This window comes from Rhamphochromis sp. 'chilingali', assembly GCF_963969265.1.
Source record: "Rhamphochromis sp. 'chilingali' genome assembly, chromosome: 9".
Taxonomy (NCBI): Eukaryota; Metazoa; Chordata; class Actinopteri; order Cichliformes; family Cichlidae; genus Rhamphochromis; species Rhamphochromis sp. 'chilingali'.
The window spans coordinates 36,345,449-36,369,931 of NC_137936.1; the positions used below are offsets into that span (position 1 = coordinate 36,345,449).

A 24,483-nucleotide genomic window follows, 5' to 3' on the forward strand; every position below is an offset into this window, starting at 1 on the left:
TGTCCCACATTTTATTGGGGCGTGCTTTACGAAAAAAATAGGTCAGACTCGGGGAGGAGTCGGGGTTTGTGATGGGTGAAAGGGAAAAGTTCAGAGGTCACAATTTTGTTGTCTTTGTTTAAAGGAGTGGAGCTCGATCTCACATCACTCTTCCCTCTTCCCCGAGTCCTTTCTAAACTCTCCCCCGGGTTTCTACCCTCCCGAACCTCTCCCCTTCTACCCTTACAACCCCAACCCTCCCCCCGATCACCTATCAGCGCACGAGTCAGGTGAGTTTGATTTCGCTGTTTGCTCTTTTTATATTTGTTATTATGATCAGAAGTCGCGGAAAGAAATCGCGCCCAGCAGTTAGCCGCGGTTCGCTCTGCGTGCTAACAGGCCGCGTGATGATGAGCACGCAGTCTCCGTGCTGACTGAGCTCAATAGCTTGGCTAGCCAAGGGGGAAGTTTTATTTTAATGTCTCCTTTATGGGCATGTTTTATCATCTTTATCGCCTACACTTGATTAAAACTGGACCAATCTACCTCGCTATGAAGACCACCGATAACTAGCCAGCTGTTTTGTAACGTTGACAAATTAAGCTAGCTAACTAGCTAGCTAAGTAACGCACGCATGCTCCATTCATTTTTCCAGCTCGACCACAATGCTAAGTGGCTAACAGGTTCACAACTAGTTTTTAATAGTTAAATGATTTGAGTTTAACTAAAACAACACGGCCAAAGTGTGCCACTAAATGTCTTGTTTTTTACACGGAAAATTGTTGTGTGCGTGTTTTATGAAATTTAGGTCCGGTTCGTGACGAGCGTGTCCGCATGTTTGTTGATAAACTTGCATAGCTAATGATTAAGGCATCGTTAGCGTATAAGCTATATGTGTTTTAGTTAACATCGAGGCCTTTCCAGCGCCTGTTTAGAGTCACATAAGCAGCATTCAGATAGTTGGAAGTAAATTCACCTACCCTGGAGAATCTAGTAAAAGTCCTTGGCCATATTTGTCTGATTCATCTTAGTACGCATCAGTATTCATAAGCATTAAGGTTAGCATATGCTATCTCCCAAATTTATTGTGGACTATTTTTTCGAATCCTCTAAAGTCACGAAGTGGAATTAGTCTTTTTTTAAATGTCACACAAACACAATATGTTTGGAACTGTTTTATCAGGCCGTATTCATTCAGCCAACAGATTCGTGAAATTTCAATTTCAAAATTTAATGTTGTGAGTTGGTATAATTAGTAAGATAATTGCTTAGTAAGATGGGTGAATGGGATCTACGGGCCTTCAACATTCAATAGCGAAATACTTGGTGTGCTTATTTACCAGCATCTTGGAACAGTATTTTAGATTATATTTGTCTCATTTAATGAATGGCGGCTCACTCTACACCATATTTCTAGTTTAATGTGTGCATATTTTTCTGTGTTCCTTAGATCCATCTCAGTGACCAAAGACCTCAGTTCTGTACTGACCTGCAGTTGCAGTCATGGACTCCGGTGTGATTGAAGGCGGGCTCAATGTCACCCTTACCATTAGGCTGCTCATGCATGGGAAGGTGAGGTCATCCATTGACAGCTTGTGTCTGCATTTGATAGTGTATGACGTTTTATTTATGAAAATTAAGCCTCCCCCTGAGATATACTGAAGGCAGGGACATTAGTAGGATGACTAGGGATATTGCCTCAGTGTTACAATCCTGCATACCAAAACAAGTGTTTTCACTTATGACTCAGCTTTAGTTTCTACCTTTAAAATCTCCTGTTTAAGTGTTTGCTGAAATGATATTACACAAATATATTCATGGCATCACTGTCCAATGTATTAAAATCTAAAATCGGTAAACGGAATATGCTAATTTCACTAATCGATCTGGCTTTATGACAGTGCAAAAGCCACACGTGGCATCTCTTGGGTCCCAGAGTAGCCTGTTTGTTTGTTGTTGTTTTTTTTAATTTATTTAGTTTTTAAATGGTGGTTTAAAATGTTGGTATGTCATGTCAACAAGGAAGACAAAAAGATTTTCCAAAAACTTTATGCTACCACATTTGTGTGTGTTTGCATTGGTATTTGGCTTGGCAAAGCGAAGGATTATGGATATGCCTATGCAGACATGCTTGCTTGCAGTCCTTGAAAAACCAGCAGCATGTAGCGGGATGGTTGTGATGATATGCGTAGGTTGAACGTGTTATGTTCTGACTTGGGTCTTCTCCTGCAGGCTGAAAAAACCCAACGACAGCAGACACAAGAATAGCCCGCAGGCTGGTTGTTCCAAATATTTTTAACATTGCCACCTGGTGACAGTAAACGCCTACAACATGTAGATGATGGTCTGCAAAGCTGCGCCTATGCTCTGCATGGGGCCAACTCGCAGTCGGCTCCTTAACTTGTAGCATCTTACCGCAGCCTGGAGAAGTGTAAGAAACCCACAGATGCTGTGTGCTAGTTTGCCTCCTGGATCTCATTTGTTGAGTATGTGGAGACAGACCGGACATACAAATGTGGATGTTCATGATGGATCAGGCCAAATGTTCTAAAGACGATTAGATGAAGGAGTTTTAATGATCAGCAGGAGATTAATGAAAAATCCATCGTTATTTAATGACTGTGACAACTGAGGATTTAATAAAGGAATGAAAGTAATAACTTTTTGTGTCTCTAAATTTATTTATTTTTAATTCCCTATAAGCTAAGCAGACCGTGTCTTGGGAGCTTTGAAACTCTGGTAATAAAAGGCAAATTCAAGCTAATAACATGTGATCTTTCCTTTTTTAGGAAGTTGGAAGCATTATTGGGAAGGTAAGATGCTGTTTAAATGAACAATTTTCATTTTCAGTCATCGAAGATCTGTTTTTAAGTTATACTAAATTTGTCTTTATTGTCTCCAAATAGAAAGGTGAATCTGTGAAGAAGATGAGAGAAGAGGTGAGGTGTTTTACACACAGCTTCTTTTTTTGTATATAGTAGCAAACAGTAATATGTAAAGTTATACTTACTAACAGGCTACAAAAGGCTCCAGATCACTCATTTTATTCTTTACTTTTCTTTGTAGAGCGGAGCTCGCATCAACATCTCAGAGGGCAATTGTCCTGAGAGGATCATTACATTGGCAGGTCCAACCACTGCCATATTTAAAGCATTCTCCATGATCATTGAAAAGTTGGAAGAGGTAGATTCCATTTTTTCCTGACCTCAGAGAGGAAGAAAGCGACGACTAGTCCAGTCAGAATGTGAATGAACCCAAATGTTTTGTTTTTTTTGTTGATCAGGATATCAGCAGCTCGATGACAAACAGCACAGCTACCAGCAAGCCCCCGGTCACCCTACGCATTGTGGTGCCTGCCAGCCAGTGTGGTTCGCTTATTGGAAAAGGTGGATGCAAGATCAAGGAAATTCGAGAGGTGTGCACTACAAAAACTGTGTTCTCTTCAACCTCAGCCAACTGTCACCTTTCTGCTTTAGGTTATAAGGCAACACTTGTCTCTGCATCTCACTTTCTTTCATTTGTGTATTTCAGTCAACCGGTGCTCAGGTACAAGTGGCTGGAGACATGCTCCCCAACTCCACGGAGCGTGCCATCACCATTGCTGGCACTCCCCAGTCGATAATTGAGTGCGTCAAGCAGATCTGTGTGGTCATGCTTGAGGTAAGCAGTGAAGCAGATGAAGTGGCTGTTCGTCGTCGTTTCAGATATATGATCTCTCGGCTTTTCAGCAGCTGTTTATTAGGCTCAGACAAGAGTTTATGGTTTGAGCTGATATTATTGTATATATAAAAACACAGATACTGTTACACTGCAGCTGTGTTTAATCTGTATTAATGATTATATAAACAGATGTAAAACATTATGATAAAATGGATATCAGTGTATTAACAGATCCTTTGTCTTTTGTACAGTCTCCCCCTAAGGGGGTCACTATCCCCTACAGACCCAAGCCTTCAGGATCACCCGTCATCTTTGCAGGCGGACAGGTACATCCGATACTTTGGAGGGAATCAGTAGATGCCAGAGTTTGGGTTTTTTGTGTGTGTGTGAGATATTTGACTATGGATTTTGTTACATACCGTACTTGGAAAACCTGATTTGTGATGAAAAGATACTTAAGTCAGAAGAAGATGAAAGGGGAAAGATCATGAAAGCAGGTAAAAGAGCAGCTCGGATGGATTTAGGTTAGACAACGGTATCTGTGCTAATTTTAAAAAAAAAAAAATTTCTTTCTTTCTTTTTTTTTTTTTTTAAAGCCATACACAGCAGACCTAGAATAAAAGATTTTTGTTTCAGAGCCTTGAATTTCCTCCCATTTCCATGGAGCTTTTCATTGTTTTGAGCATCAGGTTTCAGAAGTGAGGTGGTCTATTTCCTACTAATGTTGGTCTGAACCAAAATGCTTTCTGGTGCTTGTTGGCCTAACATTAAAGCTCTTTTTATCCTTCTAAACACCTTTTTTTTTTTTTTTTTTTTTTTTTTTTTTTTTTTTTTTTTTTTTTACATTTCTTTTGATAAAAAAAAATCTCTCCTTTGATTTTCTGTAATTCTCCTGTAACGCCTCTAAATATTTCCTTTTTTCCTAGAAATGTGGAGACTTTGGACAAGGAATCTATTTTGATCACTTTGATACTTATTTTAATATTATCCCTTTGGCTTTCCCTGACTTAATGCAAGCAATCTTATAGCTTGGTTTTTAGGTCTTGTTTGATGATAAAAATCTTGAAACAGAACACATTAAATCTTCTAGGTTTACTTATCGACCTGTTAGGAGATTTGCAAAGCCTCCTTTTTTGAATTCTTCTTCTTTCTGTTTTTTCCTAATATTTATTCTGTACTCATTCCCAAAACCTGCTGGCTGAGTAGTACTGGGTCATAATTGTCCTACCATAACATGTAACATGCCTAACCAACACACTGATTCATGCGTGTTGTTAGTAACTGCGACTTTATGATGGGGGAAGAGATATTGATGAGCTAATTAACCTTCCTGTCGTCAAAGTGTGACTGCAGTAGTTATATTTAGTTCCATCTCTAGATGGATATCTGGAAATGAATGTTCATGATTTGTTTCACATTCAGTTGTGAGCAGGAACAGTCTGTGTGGACTGAAAAAGGAGGATTGCATTTAGCAGAAGGCCCAGAAAATTGGCTCTTTCCCACAGCAGACTCTGTGACAAGTTCCCAGATTGGGTTTGGTGACGCTAGACGATGAAAGGTTCTGTTGGCTTTTCAGGCCGCAAACGAGGCTTTGATGTGTTTTGAGAGAGATTTGCTTACCAAGAGTGTTGTTGCTGGAGAAATGAGCTGCCCAACAAAATCAGATGTGAGGCCTATGAAAGCTTTGTTTTCATTTGTTTCAGGCATATGCCGTACAAGGACAGCACGCAATTCCACAGCCAGATGTAAGTGCAGTAGATATTTTTATATGACCCCCCCCACCCCACCCACCCATAATTACAATATGTACAGCTGCCCACCCGCCCCCACCACATTTTACAGCCTGTAATTGTAGCTGAACCTGCCCCTGTTTTTTTTATTTTACCTTACGCTGACATACTATTGTTAGTGTTATTCTATGTAGTTCATACATTCACTGGTGATAGTTGTTCTTTAGACAGACATTTGTTTGTTGGTCCAGACTCTCCACTGTTCCATGAATTGTAAACTGTTCCTGCTGCTCACTTTTCTGTCTTTTCCCTTTTGTGCTGTCTTGTTTCACATGTCTGCTTCATTAATCTGTCCTAGATAAACGTACTGTTCTCTCCTTTCTCCCCCTTCATAATTACTTTCTACAATGGCCACTTGTCGCTTGATTCAATTAATCTTTCTCTCTCTTTTTTAATGAGTTCCATCAGGAGCATTGGATGTGATAGACTGTGTATAATTAGTCATACCTGCCACTGACTATTGGCATCAGCGCAGGGAGGTACCAGCCAGAGACAAAATAAAGACTTGTAACACTTATACAGTTTAATTATGCTTGATTATTATTATTATTATTATTATTACATAATGAGTTAGTCATTGCTCACTCTGGCAGTTTTGGCTCATACGCACATAATCGCTTCCTTAGAAGTTCCTGTGCTGCTGGTACAGAGTCATGCTAAGATTGTCAGTTTATGTTCAGGTGTGTACTGTTGCTGGTTAGGAAATCACCTGCATATTGGGAACTTCGTCCCTTGTGTAGTGTGACTTTGTCCTGACCCTGAAGACTGCGAGAAAGCTTTACCAAGACATGCAGCCTGCTCCTTGGAGGAATACCTATGCGGTACCTTACATAGACAAGCCATAATTCACATTGTCAGACACCAGTGAGCTATGTAGTAAACCTATGAAGGATTAGAGGTCCTCACATCACAAAATTAAGTGATTTGTGTGAAATCTCCTTGTAATCTTTGTGTATCTGTCTTTACTGATTGTGATTCTCGTTCTGTTTTTTCCCCCCCTCCTCTTCCTGTGTTTTCCATTTCCTCCGTCTCTCTCCCTGCCTTCTCTCTCACTCTCACAGTCTTCCTCTGCTGCTATCTCTCCACAGCTCACCAAGCTTCACCAGCTGGCTATGCAGCAGAGCCCGTTCCCCATTGCACCGAGCAACCAGGGATTCACTGGTATGCAGCGCCGCAACGCCCACGGGCTTTGAATGCAACATTTTAACTGCTCAGTCTTTAAAATTCCCAGGTTTACAGATCAAACACAGAACGTGACAAAACGCACGTTCACACATCCTGTACTAGATGTAATGACAGCTGCTGGTGGTTGTGATGACACACTGAACACACTGAGGGCATTTCTCACATGTTTACAGAAAAGCAGCTGACGTGTGGAAAGCCCCGTGTGGTCTTCTGTTATTTTCTAATCAAACATCTTAATTTTTTGCCTTTTAACAAATCGTTTCGATCTTGAGTCAGTGTGAGTTGACTGTGTCAGTAACGTAGTATAATTAGCTAATGAGTTCATTTCAAATTGATTTTGGTGACTTAAAAATGATCATAATTACAATTTTTACCTGCTTTATGCTTCATGTATCTTAAGGACCTTCTCTTTATGGTTCGTTTAAAGCACTTTCATGTTTTCTTTGTCAGGGATGGATGCTTCTGCTCAAACCAGTTCCCATGAGATGACCATTCCAAATGATGTAAGTCCTTCAGGAAGTGAATTTCATCCCAAACACTATTAAAAATAACACTGCATGTTGGTCAGTGGAAGCATCATTGGTTGTGTCTGAAGACTAGAAAGACTTTTTCACACATTATCTTTAAATTTTTATTATTTTTTTTCATTTCTCAAATGCAGCAACCCGCAGTAAATGGTCCTGCTCAGGCTCATTTTCACTGTTGTTAGGGCTGATGGAGTTGCCTGGGTAGTTCGGGCAAGGTTTGCATATGACACCCACTTGCTGTGGGTTAGAAATCTACATTTCATGTTAGATGTACCCGAAACCTCCTGACCACCTGGACACAAAGTTTAAGAATTAGGACTTTTAGTCATGTGAACAAGGAGAATATCACAGGACTCTATGCTTTCCTGTGAAAACACCCTTACAGCTTCCATGGGAATTAAGAGGCTGAGGAGCAGCCAGTAGCTGATAATCAAAGTGTCAAGCATGAGTCTACCATGAACTTGTGTGAATACCGAAGTATTCTAGAGTCAAATGTTGAGGCCGTCTGTCTGACGGATAAAGCTTGGCCAAATGTGCTTCGTACAAGCACGGCAGTAAATCTACAACAAGAATGGCTGAAAAAGAAAAGAATTGGTGTGCAGTGGCTCAGAGTTTAGATGTCAATCTGTTGTGGCAGCACCTTAAGAAACTTAGGAATTGCCATAAACTTTGATTAACTGAAGCCACGTTGTAAAAAAAGAGCAGGCCAAAAGGCACAGATGAAGTCATAAAGAGAGCGACTGCTTCCAGGTTACTGCTGCTAAAAGTGGTTCAGTGAGCTACTGAGTCATCGGTTGTACTGGGTCGTCTCCCCCCCCCCCCCCCCCAAAAAAAAACAGGACTGCAAAGAGTACTTTGAAAACTATTTTCACATGACTCTGTATCTTTTGCTACCCCTGCATTGATTTAAATCATGCATTTATTACAGATTTAAATCCCACAGAATTTTAGTGGGGCCCAGTGCTTCATCTGTGGAGGATTTTTCTTCTTGTTAGTCATGCTGTTTAAGAGTGAGCAGGCCCTGCTTAGACGCACATACGCATAATCGCAGCGATCAGTCATCTGTATCTCTCTCTCTCTCTCTTTTTTTTTTTTTTTTTCCTCCACTAGCTTATTGGGTGCATCATTGGCCGCCAGGGAGCCAAGATCAACGAGATCAGGCAAATGTCAGGTGCCCAGATCAAGATTGCAAATCCAGTGGATGGATCGACCGACCGCCAGGTTACCATCACAGGCTCGCCTGCCAGCATTAGTCTGGCGGAGTACCTCATCAACGCCAGGTGAGATAATAAAGAAAAGAACTTTAACTCTAGATGGGTAATTGATTCAGTCATGGGGTTAGTTTCAGCTTAAGTCGACTTATTTGTCTGCACCGGGGTGGTTTACTTGAAATTGCAGGGGCTAGATGTAAAAGTCGGGTCACGTGGGCGTGCCTGAAAGATTATTTTCTGTTTAAATGTAATCTTTCAGCACGTTTCACTCCACTAATGCCGCACAGCTGCAGTAATTACTGAAAAGCTTTATTTACTTTGTCACACAGATAGCTCGACTGCATCCACCCTTACTCTTTGGATTTATGTGCAGATGATTGATTGTAGCGATTACTGGCTTTTCTTTTAACTCCTAACCATCACTGTGGTGTTTGCTAGCTCTCTGTCAGTCTGCACTTGTGTCGGTTTCTTTTTTCTGTCCTCCCACACTGATCCATCACTAGATATATTATTTATTTTTCCTTGCTGATTTGTAACTGATGCTTTCTGTCTCGTGTTTTGGTCACATCCCTGAGTGATTTTCCCCCTACACCCTACACCCTACCCCCATCCCTCCTCCTGCCCCTATCCCCCCCACCCATTGCTCACCAGCCTGCCCTGTGACCCATCCCGACTGTGTTGTCCCTCTCTCCTTGTCTCTCTTTCTACAGTGTAGAGTCCTCTAAACCTCCTCCCTCCTCCTCCTTGAACCCTGAACAGACCAGCCTGTGCCCTCCCTCCACCTCTACTACTACTACTACTACCACCACTACTACTACTACCACCACCACCTCCTCTGCTGCTACCTCCTCCTTCTCTTCTTCCTCCTCCTCCTCTTCCTCCTGTGTGGTGCCCCCCACAGCCTCCATTCCTCTGTCCTTGTTGGCTCCAGGGCCGCCTCCTCCCTCCTCCTCTTCCTCCTCCTCTACCTCCTCCACCGATTCCCTGCTCCCCAGCTCTCCTGCCTGTGTGTCGAGTCTCCTCAGTCTCAAGCCCCTCCCTCTCCTGGCCCTCCATGTTGTCAGCGGGGCCAGTAACCCTGCACACCCAATTCCCACTGAGCCCAAAATTGCCTCAGAGCTGGGCTCCAAGTCTAAAAGGCGAAGGCTCTCCCCTTACTAACCGAGGAAACATAAGTCATCTACTACTGAAGTACCGACAATGCTCCTTATTGTCCGTACCTGCACTTGCTTTTGTATCTGGCTGTGCCATGCCACGCTTACTACCGAACAGCCCATTGTTACAAAGCCAGAAAGATGGTCGACGACGCCATATTTCTAAGATAGATAATCTGTAGCTTGACTTCACTCGTCTGCTAAAGAAATGACATGTTGAGTGCATTATATTTTTGAACAACTTTGAACTTAGCATGGACAGGGAATTATTTCACTGATTAACTGAAGCATTTCTCTCTTTGTGTAAGCTCTGCTCAGGTAGCGGCTCTCTTTAAGATGTCACATTGTATTTATGAGAAGTTTTCTTGTAGTGAATTTTAAGTGACTGTTGTTAGCTGTTGTAATGGATTGCATCTTGATGACTTTATTATTATTTTTGCTTATGTAAGAAATTAATTCAAAGTACCCTCAGGTATCAAAGCCACCAAATCATCCTTTTGTCATGTTGGTACAAATACAAAAACGTCCATCTGCTTTAGCTTAAAGCAGCTGATTTAGCAAATCATGAAAGGAATAATTTGATCTTTTAGGGAATATCTGGTCACCTTCTTGCAAAGAGTTGGATGAGAAGACCTAGCCCTCTCATTAATCTTGTATGAAGCACACTCTGTAGCCAAGAGTTCCTTAGACTATTTTATCTCATGGTAGAAATGACAAGCCCGACTCTACATAAATGAACAGCCTAGTTCATTAGCTGGTTTTTAAGAAAGGAAATTCACCAATATGTAAATATTAGTTCCATAGCTGTGATATTTGCAGACGATATTGTGATCTGTAGGCAGATTCGGTGGAGGTGTGAACTGTGCAGAAGAGGAATGAAAGTCGGTAAAAGCAAGACGGACATGTAGTGAAGGTAGATGAGTTTAAATACCCGGGGTCATCCATCCAAAGCAACAGACGAGGGAGGTGAAGAAGAGAGTGCAGGCGGGGTGGAGATGAGTGATGAAAGAATAGCAGCAAGCGTGAAAGAGAAGGGTTAGAAGGCGGTAGTGAGGCCTGCTGCGATGTATGGTTTGGAGATGTTGAAGATGGAGCTGCCATAAAAGAGGGAGACTACAACGAGGATTCATGGATGTAGTGAAGGATGACATGCAGAGGCTCGGTGAGGATCCCAGGGATAGGGTAAGATGGAGGCAGATGATCGATTGCATCCGAAAGAAGACTTCAGCTTCATAACGTGAAGTGTCACTGCTTTCCTTTGTCACACAGAGCTGTAAACGAGTAGCTTCGGGTTTTAGAACAATAAGGCATTAGGCAGGCTTTGATCTCGTCGGCTAGTCTGCAGACTCGGTCTTCAGGGGCAGCCGCAAATTATTCAGGGCTTCCGCTGTAGCCACATGGGCCAGATAGCAGATAACAGTTATCCGGTTCAGCATTTCCAGTTCTGTGTGCCTGTAATTGTTTACAAGTGCAGATGCATTTTCGACTCCAGGCCTCGAGGGCCGGTGTCCCTGCAGGTTTTAGATGTGTCCTTGATCCATCACAGCTGATTTAAATGGCTAAATTTCCTCCTCAATATTTCTTGAAGTTCTCCAAATGCCTGGTAATGAACTAATCATTTGACTCAGGGTGTTATCTAAAACCTGCAGGACTCCAGCTGTTAAGGCCTGGAGTTGACCTGACGTTGAATTGGCTGTTTACATTACATTTAGGGAAAAGCAGTCCTCCTCTTTCTCTTCATAGAGACTATTTGCATGCATCCACAGCCTGTGCAGAGTTTGTTTGGCTTGTGAAACTTGGGTTATGAGGGCATCTGAGTTTTCAGATAGCGCCCTTCATATATTCTTCACTGTGATGTGGTGGTTGCAGAGAGTCGGGCTTGCGGTTTCCTCTCGGTTGCAGTTTTTGTGCTGTGCAGAGTTTCATTTAACCTAGAAGGGCTGTATCAAGTGGCACCAGAGTGAATCATCTCATCCAACTCTTGACCAGTTCTTTAATGCGGCTCCATTTGCAAACCAGTAAGTTTGATCAGCTGTTGGTTAAGAGACCCTCTCACTGGCAGCAGGAGCTCAAACTGAACATCTAATTTTTGTTTTTCTACGTATAATCATAATTTTCCTGCTAAATGAATCCAGATGATTTTATCATAGTAATATATATATATATATATATATATAAATGTACATAATGATATTGTTGTTTATCTTGTCTGTCTGATTGCATGCCTTACTCTCTCCCTCCCTGCTCTCTGGGTGTCTCTGTCTGTTTCTCCAGGCTTTCCTCTGAGGCCACTGGACTGGCAGCCAACTGATAAGACACTGCATCTGCACTAAATCTCACTTTTATATCATCGGCTATGATTAAGCAGTCAATGCAACTATCCAAGTTAAGAGTTTATATATTATACTGCCTCTTCCTCATTTAAAAAAAAAAAAAAAAAACAAAAGCAAAAAAAATTATGTCAACCGCCACTGATTTGATCCGCTGAGTTCATTATTTATTTTCTTTGTTTTGGTTTTAGTCATACAAAGCAAATGATTAGGTTTTAAATTCCCTTTTTGGAGTCCAGTCAGAGGTTTTAATGATTTGTTGTTTAGGCATTTTTCTTTTCTTGATGGATATCTCGCTCTTTCCATTTCTTTCTTTGCCATCAGAGACATGAGTTGGAAAAACTCTGAATAGACATATTTAGTTCTGTACAGTCAGCTTTTTTTTTTTTTTTTTCTTTAAAAAGGAAAAGACAAAAAAGGAAAAATAAAAAAGTATCAAAAATAAGAATAGAGTGACTGTTTTATTCTGTGTTTATATACGCCCCACTCCTTTTTTTTAAAAAATTGTTTTTCTCCTCCCCTCTCTGAGATCCACCTGTCAGTTTGTCCATTTAATACCTGTACTTACTTGCTTCAGATATACACAGCATTCTCCCCCTTTGTCACTGTTTCAATTGAAGTGCTTGTAACATGGATTGCACTTGTGTCACTGACGAGAACACGTAGCTGTACATGCACCGTCACAAATTATATTTGGTTATTTAGTAAATGTTCTAACACTCAGATGAATTTATCCAGATAATTTAAAGTGTGTATGACTCCGCATGTCACGTTTCTTCCCTTTTACATGTCATTCCTAAACCTTCCCGCTCCTGTCCTGAGATCATGTGTTGATATTTTGCTGGGATGGGAGGTTTTGTTTTGTTTTTTGGGGATTTGGGGTCGGCTTTAGGGATTGGAAGCAGAGGGTTCTCCTCGCTTTTTTTGTAAAGACTGATTATATACTAAAAGTTGGAATATTTGTTTTAAATGGAGGAAATATTTTTTTTTTCTTAACTACCAAAGTAGGGTGGTGGGAGGGGGGGGTGAACTCCTGGATACTGATCTGTTAAATGTAATGAGGCTAAGAAGTGAAATCACTGATGCTCTGGAAGTAGAAAAGGTTGTGCGTTAACACTAGTTTCCTGCTCTTTGCTCTGCTCAAGAATTTATTTTTTATTTGCAGGAAAGGAAAAACTTTTGTGCACGTTTATTTCTTTTCCTTTGAGACTGTAGATCTGGGTGCCACGTTGTTTAAAAAGAATACAGAAATAAAGATGTGAAATGCTTAAACCACAAACCCTCTCGCGAGTTTTGTCACCGTGTGAAAGGAGAGTGAAACCACACGTTTGGTTTACAAGTTTGAATTTATTTTTAACGGCATTTCATTTTTTTTCTTTTTTTAAATATAGTTACGATAATGCAGTATAAAAAGCCAACATTTAACAGGGTTGCTTTCAGTGAGCATCATGGGAAACATGAGTACCTCCACGATTGGACAATAGAGGGCAGTAGTCTTGCTTTTTGGCAACATTTTAATCCTGCAGGAGGATTTCTAGCTTCAAACCTTGGGGGCCACAATCTGTAAAATCTTTCTACAAATATAAACTGCAAAAGATAACCTGTCTCTTTCTTTCTTTTCAAAGATGAACAAAATAAGCTGCCTTTTTGTATTTTTAGCTTATAGAGTGTGACCTGATCAGTCATGGATTCATGGAATAACGTGATGTGCTGTTGTACGGTCAGATTCAGGCGCACATTAAGGACATTTGCCAAGGAGAACAAACACAAACAAGGGTTTTAGGTGTCACAGTTTATGACGCAGCCCTTACAAGAGTGAAAAATAACCATTGGATGGCGAAGTTTTCAGCCGGCGAGGCCGATGATTATGTTGAGAGTAGACTATAAATAAAATTGGCCAAATTAAGTAGGCATGAAAATGGCAACGTCTGGGTCCAAAATGTTCACATTTAAAGAGATAAATGTTGAGATGTAATGTTTCTGCCAGAGATGAATCAGTTACTGGACACAAACGGGTTTTTGCATAAATGATTTTCGGCTTCTAAAATTACCACGCTGTAGGATCTGTATTGGCGTTTCTTGTGCCTTCAGTTACTCGGTACTGGAGGGTGTAAATTTCTGCAGATGTTCTCATGTTAGAGCCGAGACACAGTTTGACTTCAGTAAGGTGTCCCTACTATTTCACTCGCATGCTTTTTCTCAATGCTATAAACGGGGGAATATGTTTTAAAATGACCTTGCATTTTTAAATACAGTAAACACGTGCGATAAGTATTTTTAAAAAAGCTCATCTGTCCTAAAAGAACCCGGCTGTGAGACCAGAGCAGACATATTGCTTTTCCTTGTTCACATGTTTGTTCCTCCTTTTCCTGTTTGGATGCTCGGACATGAACAGCAGCTACAGTACATTCTACTACCGAGAGCTTCAAATAAAATAGTTCCACCTAATTAGAAACATCAGCACCTTAAATTATACAATCTCACATTTTAAAAATTTGTTCATTTTACATCCCATATTTACACCGATATTAAAAACAGAAGTAGAAAATGGAAACGTAATCTATGACACGATTTATAAATAAAAATGTAAACGGCACAAAAAGATGTAAACATTGTTTTCTTTCTAATAAATTAAACAGTGCATAAGTTGTTTTTTTTAAAGACAACAAGTCAGAAGATTTCATAAATTATAAGTAAAAAGAGCGACACTGGTCGTCTCCAGTGATCGTGACATTTAAATAGTTTCATGATCATTTTCATTAGGACAAAAATAAAAAACGGACATGAATTATGATGGAGGACATGAAAACAACATGACAACAGACGGTGCAGACGTCGCCTCTTTGATCGAAGCTTGTGTCGCTGAGGTGTCATTTGATGCGATTTCAGAGAACAAAAGGTGCTGTCACATCGCCGTGCTGCATTCATCTCCAAAGGAAATGCGACTTTCCTTTTTTTTTTTTTTGTTTCCTTAACCAGGATATGTGGTTAAGAACACATTGCTCAATTTCCTGCCTCTCTGCGATGTCCCTGATAATGACTCAGAGTTTCTAAGAGTGAAGGAGGTATTGAGAGGCCAGGTCTGCAGGTGGTGGAGTGGGTTAGAGGTGCCCGGTTTTCACCAGTTGGCTGGAGGTTGACTGGGGTCTGCAGTGCACGAATGGTCCAGTTCTGCACTGTCACAGTCGGAGTCATCATACAGGCCCTGGTTTGGAGGAAAATCAGGAGTCAGAAAATGAACAGATTATAGAAGGATAATTTATCATCTCCTTGCCAGAAAAGATGTTTGTGTATCTGGCAGATATCAGACCTCTATACTACATTTCACTCTTTCTGCCTTACCTCATAATTGGGGTCATTTGAGGCGAGCTGCGTCTTGACTTGTTGCAGAATGGCTTCTTTTTCAGACAGACCATCGGAGCCCAGCTGAGTCGGGTCAGACGGGTCAGCAGGAATCTCCGAGCTCTGAGACAGCAGGTCGTCGCTCTTGTCATCCAGTCGCTCGTCTGTGTTGGTGCTGACCACGTCGGGCGTACCGCTGTGGGAGTGGTCAGTAGTGTTGCCCTCCTCACCGTCCGAAACCGATAGGTTCTCTGAGCTAAAGGTCGACAGGGACTGGCATTTGGTGATGCTCACAGGCCGCCTGAAAGGGTACGCAATATGAGAATACGCATTTTAATGAAAATCCGCAAGTATGTTAGTGACCATGGCTAAAGGATAGTACATACAGATATTGATACACAACAAGCAGCGGTATGAAAATGCACTAAGTACCGTCTCCTCGGCAACTCCACTTCACTGTCCACTTCTCCTTCCTCTTCCTCTGATGACACTCCACGTCTCTGTGGAGAAAAAGCATTTTCCAATGTGCTGTAATTAGACTTAATTGAGCTGAGATGTCTGATAAGTCTGAGAATAGATAAAACAATCTCACGCTATTCGGCTAGAACACATAAAACAGACTTTTGAAGGTGCAACCACTGATACGTGAGCAGTCAGTGCACAAGAACCAATAACTGACTCCAAATTCATTGGACCGTAATCCCACTGAATTTTTTACTTTTTACTAAGGTTCGAGTTTTTTGTGTTAGTTGTGTTTATCTAAATGAGTTGCACCTAATGGAAAGAAGGAAGTTGCGCTCATTAACGAATATATCTAATCAGCCAATCACATGGCAGCAGCTCGGGGCATTCGGGCCTGTCCAGATGACTTGCCGAAGTTCAAACAGCATCATGTGACTTAAGTGACACGGTTTGAATGTGACACGGTTGTTGGTGCCACACGGGCTGATCTAAGTATTTCAGAAACTGCTGATTTACAGCGATTTTTCTGCACAATCATCTCTCTGCTTCAACCTGATAGGAAGGCAACAGTATCTCAAATATCCACTTGTTACAACCAAGCCATGCAGAAGAGCATCTCTGAATGCACACCACATCAATCCTGGAAGCAGAAGACCACACCATGTGCTAACTCCTGTCCACTGAGATCAGGAAACCGAGGCTGTGATTTGCACACATTCACCAAAAATGGAAAATAGAAGATTGAAAAAAAATGCTCCCACGCCTCAATTTCTGCTGCAATATTTGGATGGTAATGTCAGAATTTAGTGTAAACAACATGAAAGCTTGGATTCATCCCATGTTTACTGATCAAGCAAAAGCAGGATGGGGTGGGAGATATTTTCTGGGCACATATTGGACCCCTTGTACCAACTGAACATCGTTTCAAACCCACAGCATACCCGAGTATTGTTCCTGATCATGACCACATCCTCTGATGGCTGATGGCAAGCTTACGCACCATGTCACAAAGCTCAAATCATCTCAAACTGGTTTTTTAGACATAACAATGAGTTTTACTGTACTTAAATGGGCTTCACAGTCACCAGATCTCAATCTAATAGGCGGTGAAAGGGGGGATTTGGGATGTGCAACCGATAAACCTGCAGTAATTGTGATGCTATCATGTCAATATGGACCAAATCTCTGATCAGTGTTTACAACACATTATTGAATGTATTGCAAAGGACAAAGAAACCTAATCCAAGACTAGAAAGAGGTACCTAATAAAGTGTCCGGTGACTGTATATTGAGCAAAGTAAGGGGAGACACTGTAGCTGAATAGAGAAGAAATTTAAACCAACAGATATTAATGTGAAACCTCAAGTTTTTTCCTGATGTAGTGTTCATGTACATAAATTCAAGTTTTCGGTATTCAAACGCATCTCTTTTCATCACTCAGTAAATCAGAAAATACTACACAGTGGTCCCTTGTTTATCGTGGGAGTTACGTTCTTAAAATAACACGCGATAAGTGAAATCCACGAAGTAGCCAACTTTATATTTTTACAATTATAGATGTTTTAAGGCTGTAAAACCCCTCACGACACACTTTATAAACTTTTCTCAGACAGGCATAAACATTTTCACACTTTTCTCTCTTGTTGAGATTGTTGTGTTCGTTGGGAAGAAAACTTACAAACATACAGTGCAGCACTTCAGAGTCACACTGCTAGCAAGCAAAGATTTATGTAAATTTGACAAGCTGAACGCATCCTGTACAGGAGGCATGGCACGAGATTGACAATGGACAATCAGGATGCAGAATACAATGCGCTGTAAAAAAAAAAAAAAAAAAAAAAAAAAAAAGCATCCAAAAGTGCACAAGAAAAAAAAAAATCAGCGAAAACAGCAAGACCGCGAAAGGTGAACTCCTATAATTATAATTCTGAATAGATTAAAGAGCCCTTTGATAAAATATGGACAGAAATACTGATATATGTTGGTGTACGTCTGTGCTATTTAGGTTGAGATTTATGGCTCCGAGCTTCAGACAGAAATATGTTGACATACAAGCTGTATTAAATTCTCACCTGACTGCGTGTGACTGCTGCCCTGTAGAGCAGTGCTGAAGGCGTAAGCCGTTGACTTCTGGGAGAGCGTGTAATCACCGTCCCTTCCTCCTTCTCCTCACCTTCGTGGGTGACACGAGTGTTCCCGAGTGCGGACGCCCTGCCCGCCGCTGCTCCTCTGCCACAAGGGGAGTCAGGGCTACTGGAAAAAGGAATAGATGCCGCGTCTTCGCTCGGTGTATCACTGCGTGGAGGCGTTTCTGCCAAGTCATCCCCGCCTACACCCACGTCAGGGCCCCGCTCTGGCCCATCAGTCCTTCTGCTCTCTTCCAGCCCAGCTGAGGCGCTCTGACTGCCCGCTCTGTCCAGCCCTGATCTCACCTGGCCTTTCCTCCTGCCCTCGACCTCCAGAGTGGTAGAAATAAGATCGGGGCTGGAGGAGGACATCTTTTTGAGTAGAAGGTCATGCTGTAAGCCCCTGAGGGCTGCGCTGGGGTCTAGACGGTGCTTGCTGGGAACAGACGAGGTTGCATTGATCATTGCTAAAGACGAGGACAGAGTGGCTTTCAGCTGAGCCAGGTCGCCACTGCTGCCTTTTCCAGCCTTTCTGTAGCGAGGTTTTCCTCGGCGTGAGCGACCGGGGGAGGTAGAGCCCTTGTTGGGGATTGTGACCTGGGTCATGGATGAGTCCAGCTTAGGGAGGATGACGTCTGACTTTAGTAAGTCTGGCCTGGAAAGGACAAACACAGACGAATGTTATTAGCAAATTATTGCTATATAAACTACAGGACGAGACATCTTCCTTGTCGCCTCACCTCTTGCTGTGCGAGGGCAGTTTCTGAGGTACATTACGTTTCTTCATGAGCTTCTCCATGGAATTGGAGGAGGCTGACTGTCTGGTACTGTGGTGCTTGAAGCAGCCTGGGTACTTCTTGTCCAGTGACTGCTCCCTCCTAATGTTTAAACACAAAGTCAATACCCCTTTAATGGATGTCACTGAGCATAAGAGAGCGGCCTATGACATGCAATAGCCTCGTATGACTATATATGTAATGGCCACTTATGTCACATTTCAGATTCACTTTTCCGTCTTTTATTTACTTCACCGATGCTGATGTATTAAAAAGCTTTTAGGGTATTTTAATAAGTGAAGCCATCAATTTCTTTATATATAATTACTTTATATTCAGTCTGTGCCCTCTACTTTAAAAAATATGGCGTTTTGACATCAGAGGATTTTTTCTGATACACCCTGTAGTCTGCAAAAAGAAAAATTTAAGTTTGTCTTCATACTTAAGCAGCTCCTTCTCTTTGATCTCCAGCTGCAGCATGATAGCATTCAGTTCCATGTAGAGGTTATTGGCTCTCTCCAGCTTCCTCTCGTAGTGTTCTCGGATGTCCAGTGCATGTCTGCGAGGGGAAGAAAGTAGGGGAAGGCTATAAATAGGCAATACTGATACTTACCTACTACACCTAGTATATAGAAACTGATTATTTGCTCTACATTTTGGATTTACATTCTGTTTTCCATTAATCAACCTTTGCTGCTTTCAATATCACTTCCACTTTAATACAGGCTGTGATGTTCACATAAATCCACTCTAGCATTAGTTCAGCCACAGTCCCAAATCAGCTAATACCCGTCTCCACATTCAGTTGGCAAATATCATAGAGGGTGTATTCTCACTTGTTAAGCATCTGCAAGCCACTTTACAACCCACCTGTACCCCAGCTCTTGCTTTTCCTGTTGTTTCTGAATTAAAGGCATATCTGCAGTCAGTAAAGTTCACTCTGTTCAGTTCCTACTGCTCTGTCTGCCTCCAGCTTTCCATGTGTTTACACGAAAAACGGTGAAGTTGAAGCCCAGAGCTACACTGCCAAATATAAACTAATACAGATGATAATATCAATCTTACTGAGGTACATCTTACCTCAGTTCTTCCCTGCGCCGTTTTATCAGCTCCTCGTCCAGCCGGTGAAGACACGTGCCCTCGGACTTAATCTTCTCAAAATGATGTCTCACCTCATCTCTCCACTCCGCCTGGCAGAACACACAAAACACCACATATCCATCAGAACGAGTGCAAGTGCAAATGAACAGTTTATAACATCAGGTAGAAAAACATCCTTGTCAACCTGATAAAATCCTGCACTTGCTATTAAATTTAAAATATACATGCATGTACAGACATTCAAAAACCCAGAGCCACCTTTATTAATAAAGTCACCAGAGGTCAGCAGCCTGTAGTAGAACAGTGGGGTGATCAAACATGCTTCATTGCACATTCACATTTTTTTCCTTTCTTTCTGTTTTTTTTAACTGTTGCATTTATTAGATTTGCACACTTGGAAGATGAAACAGTTCCTGTTTGTCACTGAGATAATTTATATGACTCAAGTTTATGAGTCATGAAAATGAGCTTAATGAAAAATGATTTCAATGCTATGAGTAAACCCAACCTTGATCTTCTACCAAAAAACCCTCATAATTTGCACAGCGACTCGTGTATATATCACTGAGACAAAATCCATTAGGCTGTCAGATGATAATCAGTACTGATGGAGCAAAACTGAACAAGAATTGACATGAAAGGCAAAAAACCCCAAACCCCCCCCCACCACAAAAAAATGCAGTACACACTTTTTTTTTGTACACAGTGCAGGATGACAGCTGTTATCTGATAACTGTCATATCAAAGGAGAAGGGAAGTCAGATTTATGAGTGTGTGTGTGTACATGCACGTGCATGTGTGTGTATATCTGTGCATAAAGGATGCTCTTCTTATTAAGCTAATGGACTCTCTGCAGTCTCCTGTCTCCAGTCCCCCTCTTTCTCCTCTCTCTCCTTGCTCTCAGCTCCCTACCATTAAACCAATCAATACACTCCAGCAGCAAATACTTCTTTCTAACGTCACAAGAAAAATCCATTATGGGGCAGAGAGGGGAGAAACTGCAGAGGGCTGCAGGGGGGGGAAGGGGGACAGGGAGAAATAAAGGATCAAGGATAAGTGGAGAAAATGAAAGAGGTTTATGTTTTGCACCATGAGATATAACCAGAGGGAGAAGCAGTGGATTACTCTAAAAAGGGACAGAAAATCTTATTTATTTTGTGAGTCTGTGTGCACAAGCGTGTCTCATAATTATACATGCTTGAGTTATAAATGGATCCGCATGGCTGAGCAACAACATATCTTCCACACAATTATACATCTGTGATTCTCCTTCATCCAGTTTCGTTTGCAGAGGTCGAATATGTTTGTCGTATCCTTGCGTCTCCACGCGCACTCAGAGGCAGACACCCGGTGTTACTGAACTACACTGTGATATCACGAAGACAGTAAAATGTTTTCTTTATTCCCTGTTACATGCGAGTCCTGATCTACGGTCAGAGACTGAGGAACTCACAATAATATGTTGTGAATGAGAGGACAGGTATTATTAGTGCTCCCATGTGTGCAGCTGCCTGCTCTGGCTGTAGTTACGCAGCACAATGGGAACAAATGCCACAAATGACTGTTAGTGATGCTGGCTGATGTTCGAACAGACATACAGAGCTCATATTCTCAATATTTATTTGGTTTAAAAATAAGCTACAAGGTCTGAATTTTACTGGGTGACCCCAACATTGTGTAAACTGGCTCTGAAAAATAATGCTTAACAAAAAGGCCCGTCTCTGTGGTCTGGTTCATATTTCCTTGGGTCAATCTTATAACAATACACCTGTGAGTGCACAGAGAGAGAAGAGAGAGAAGCTAAAAAGAAACGTAAGAAAGCATGTGAGCATCTTCCATTCAGGTCAGATTGTCTGAAGAGAATAATGAAACTATAAAAAGGGCAAAAGAAGCTTACCTGAGACTTAAAGTAAGTTTCTTGTGGGGTTGACAATATATCCGCTGAGGCAATGTCCAGATGCAGGAGAATCTGTCGAAACGAAGGTCTATTTCTGGGCTTGCAGTTCCTGTGAACAGTTTAAATCATGGCTTTATTAGCGTCCCCCTCTGTGTGTGACATTTATTCTTTCCACCTTCTTAAAGCATCTTTCCTCTCAACGATTTTATCTTTTTTCTTCCCTCCAATTTCGTCTCCCTTCACGTCTGCTCACCAGCATTGCCTCAGCAGCAGTTTGAAGCTCTCTGGACAGGTGTCGGGCACGGGCAGCTGCAGACTGTTGTTGCCCACTCCCCAGATGATAGCGGAGGAGTCCACATCCTTGTACGGCACCTCTCCTGTCAACATCTCCCACAGCACAACACCAAATGACCTGCAGAGATACGAGCCATGTTTCTTTCCTCCAGACATTTGGATAAAGATGTGAAGTTGGCAGATAAAAGGCAGCCTCACAGAAATGTCACACTTTTAACTTCCTGTGAGAAGGAAATCTTGCTTTCTGAGCTATTCCAGCAGCTGTTTCTGATGGATACCACAAGCAAAAGCTCCAGTGCCTTATAGGGAGTCTTTGATGACTTAAACTTAAAGCGAACCTATAATTCCCCTTATATACTGAATATATAACCAGCCAATCACATGGAAGAAACTCGGTGCATTTAGGGAAGTACTCATAGATTTCAGAAGCTGCAGATCTACTGGATTTTCTCACACAATCGTCTCTAAGGTTCGAAGAGAACTGGCCATGAAAGATAAAATATCTAGCAAGCAGCAGGAGGAAGGAAAATGGGAATTTATTGAAAGAGATTTATTGAAAGATTCTGTCATAAATAAAAAAAATACAGCATAGAAAGGCAGAAAAAGGCAGAAAGAAGAGCTTTGAATGACATTCAAGACATCTGGAGAAACGTTTCTGACGACTACTTTTAAAGAAATGACAGAGTATTGATGTTTTTTCTGCTCCTATGTCATCTATGATGTCATTAAAAGTGGCAGTCCTCAACATTACCATTTCAACTCTGGCTTATAAATAAGGATTATGTAGGAAGTTGTGGATCATGTGAACCAGCTCTAATTTTTCTAATGTTTTATGGGATATTTTAATTAATTCTGGAAGAAACAATGTTCGCTAATCATTTTAACGATTCAAGAAATACAGCCGATAAGAGCCATAATAACACTTGTTCCATTACGCTTCACTGTTTCAGTTTAGCACTAGAAGAAGAAGAGAGCGCACCCGTGGGGACGGTAACTAAGGAAAGTCTGTTGCTGGTGATTCTCTGGGTTGCGATGGAGACCGTGTACAATATCCAAGGTGCCAACAGCACCTTAACATAAGGTTAGGTTGGTTTATGATGTTGTGTTTCAAAATGAGTCCTTCCATCTCCATGTTCACGATTTTTTATATTAAAGGAGAATATGTACTGATGATCCCAAGGCACTGCATGTATTTTCCCCTTGGCTTAGAAATTATTTGTGGAAGTCTTTTTCTCTCGACTCGTGAAGAACGTTAAAAACATTCAGGAAATGTATGTCATAACTAAATCAAATATGTACAACACATGTAAATCCTTAACAACAGCCTCTCCTCCTCCGGCACTCCTGTCAGAAACAGTACTGCTAAGCGATTTACATATATTTAAACAAAACTGTGCAGTACACACCCATGTTTTGCTTTGCTTCTACATCAAAAGCTTTTTAATCCTATTTTCACTTCTCTGCTAATGCACTGCTGGCTCTGGGCCAAAGCATCCATAGGCTCGGAAGGTTATTCCAGCCTCTCCTGAGCACTGCAGCATCTGGCAAATCAATTATTAAATTAGCTAGCGTTTCTTTCAGGACACAGAGGAAGACTGGTGGAGGAATACAGTATAGGAGAAAAAGAGAGGCAGAGAGTGTGGAGGGGGGAAAAAAAAAATCAGTGCTCATAAGAGGGCAACCCATCAGAAATAGCAGAGACCCTATAGAATTTCATGTAATGAGATATTGTAATGCTGAAAAGATTGGCTGGGAAGAGGATCCTTCACTCTGCACCGTAGTAGACGGCAACTAATGAGATTCTGTGTTGATTTGGTGACAGATAAGAAAACTCTTATGGTAAAATTTCAATAATGCAAAGGGACAGTTCAGAGGAGTTATGACACTCACCAAATATCCACCTTCTCCGAGACCGGTTCATTACGTATGACCTCGGGGGCCATCCAGGCTACAGTGCCAGCAAAGGACATCTTAGTGCTCTTGTCATTGAGCTCCTTAGATGTGCCAAAGTCAGAGATCTTCACTGCATCGTCATAGGTGATCAGTATGCTGGAATGAAACATCCCATCCATCAGGTTTAAACAGTCAGTAATAAAACACATTAGCACTTCATGTTTTGTCAAACCCTGACCAGTGGTGAGGCATTTGGGGACTTTCACATTAATTTCCTCACAAATCATACAAATGATCATAGCTGTTAATTGCAATTAACTAAAGTAGTGGTTCTGAAGCTGTGGTTTGGGATATAAGCATCACAAATCTGAACTTTTTCCCCCACAAAGACAACATGTGACCAGCTCCTTGTACTCTTATACAGCATTAAAGACATTTAACAACCATTAGAATACTTTCTGGGCTTTTCCAAGGGTAGCTGCAAGGCAGAGACCAGCCTCACTAACTTTTGATGCAAACCCAGTATTTTGATTTATAAGAAGTCTGAAATATGACAAAAACCTCTCCTAGTAGGTTTTCAAAGGGTAAAGCATTAACATTTGTGGGTTATTTAAAACAAACAGAATGGAGAAAGACCCACTTCTGTTATTTTTCTTTTAATCTAGAAGTCACTGCATCTCTTTCATTGCTTCTTCACCCTTCCACTGTTTCTATAATGCACTAAAACGTAAATTAAAAAAAATTAAACTTAGATGT

The 24,483-nt window shown here is 41.4% G+C and overlaps 2 protein-coding genes across 8 annotated transcripts in view; one reads left to right on the top strand and one right to left on the bottom strand.

The window, feature by feature from the left end:
- The first annotated feature begins 99 nt into the window (after positions 1 to 99).
- Positions 100 to 12,230, top strand: LOC308402279 (poly(rC)-binding protein 2). Of its 6 annotated transcripts, none has more exons than XM_080890980.1 (13): positions 100 to 269; positions 1,430 to 1,551; positions 2,769 to 2,792; positions 2,886 to 2,918; positions 3,046 to 3,162; positions 3,263 to 3,394; positions 3,511 to 3,639; positions 3,891 to 3,965; positions 5,343 to 5,384; positions 6,518 to 6,590; positions 7,065 to 7,117; positions 8,252 to 8,421; positions 9,063 to 11,751. In XM_080890980.1, exons 2-13 carry the CDS (start codon positions 1,483 to 1,485, stop codon positions 9,511 to 9,513), a joined length of 1,368 nt encoding a protein of 455 aa, XP_080747106.1. In that variant the 5' UTR covers positions 100 to 269; positions 1,430 to 1,482; the 3' UTR covers positions 9,514 to 11,751. The 6 variants fall into 6 exon arrangements, with proteins under 6 accessions (XP_080747106.1, XP_080747101.1, XP_080747102.1 ...); XM_080890975.1 differs by lacking the exon at positions 9,063 to 11,751 and adding an exon at positions 11,781 to 12,230 and having other exon boundaries at positions 102 to 269; positions 6,491 to 6,590; XM_080890976.1 differs by lacking the exon at positions 9,063 to 11,751 and adding an exon at positions 11,781 to 12,230 and having other exon boundaries at positions 102 to 269.
- LOC308402278 (mitogen-activated protein kinase kinase kinase 12-like) overlaps positions 12,174 to 24,483 on the bottom strand; it is a 34,662-nt gene continuing 22,352 nt past the window's right edge. For both annotated transcript variants that reach the window (XM_080890974.1, XM_080890973.1), the window contains 10 exons: positions 23,725 to 23,883; positions 21,794 to 21,952; positions 21,541 to 21,649; positions 19,623 to 19,732; positions 18,985 to 19,101; positions 18,507 to 18,644; positions 17,713 to 18,421; positions 15,611 to 15,678; positions 15,179 to 15,479; positions 12,174 to 15,041 (listed from right to left, as the gene is read on the bottom strand). In XM_080890974.1, the coding sequence (XP_080747100.1) occupies positions 14,955 to 15,041; positions 15,179 to 15,479; positions 15,611 to 15,678; positions 17,713 to 18,421; positions 18,507 to 18,644; positions 18,985 to 19,101; positions 19,623 to 19,732; positions 21,541 to 21,649; positions 21,794 to 21,952; positions 23,725 to 23,883 (1,957 nt within the window). In that variant the 3' untranslated portion in view covers positions 12,174 to 14,954. The remainder of the gene's footprint in view (positions 15,042 to 15,178; positions 15,480 to 15,610; positions 15,679 to 17,712; positions 18,422 to 18,506; positions 18,645 to 18,984; positions 19,102 to 19,622; positions 19,733 to 21,540; positions 21,650 to 21,793; positions 21,953 to 23,724; positions 23,884 to 24,483) is intronic.

What these genes read in the sequence shown, in the direction of transcription:
- LOC308402279 (XM_080890979.1), top strand. Translation starts at nt 1,483, where the DNA reads ATGGACTCCGGTGTGATTGAAGGCGGGCTCAATGTCACCCTTACCATT. An exon ending in AGATCAAGGAAATTCGAGAG is followed by an intron (nt 3,395 to 3,510) that starts GTGTGCACTACA and finishes TGTGTATTTCAG; the next exon opens with TCAACCGGTGCTCAGGTACA. An exon ending in GAGCAACCAGGGATTCACTG is followed by an intron (nt 6,591 to 7,064) that starts GTATGCAGCGCC and finishes TTTCTTTGTCAG; the next exon opens with GGATGGATGCTTCTGCTCAA.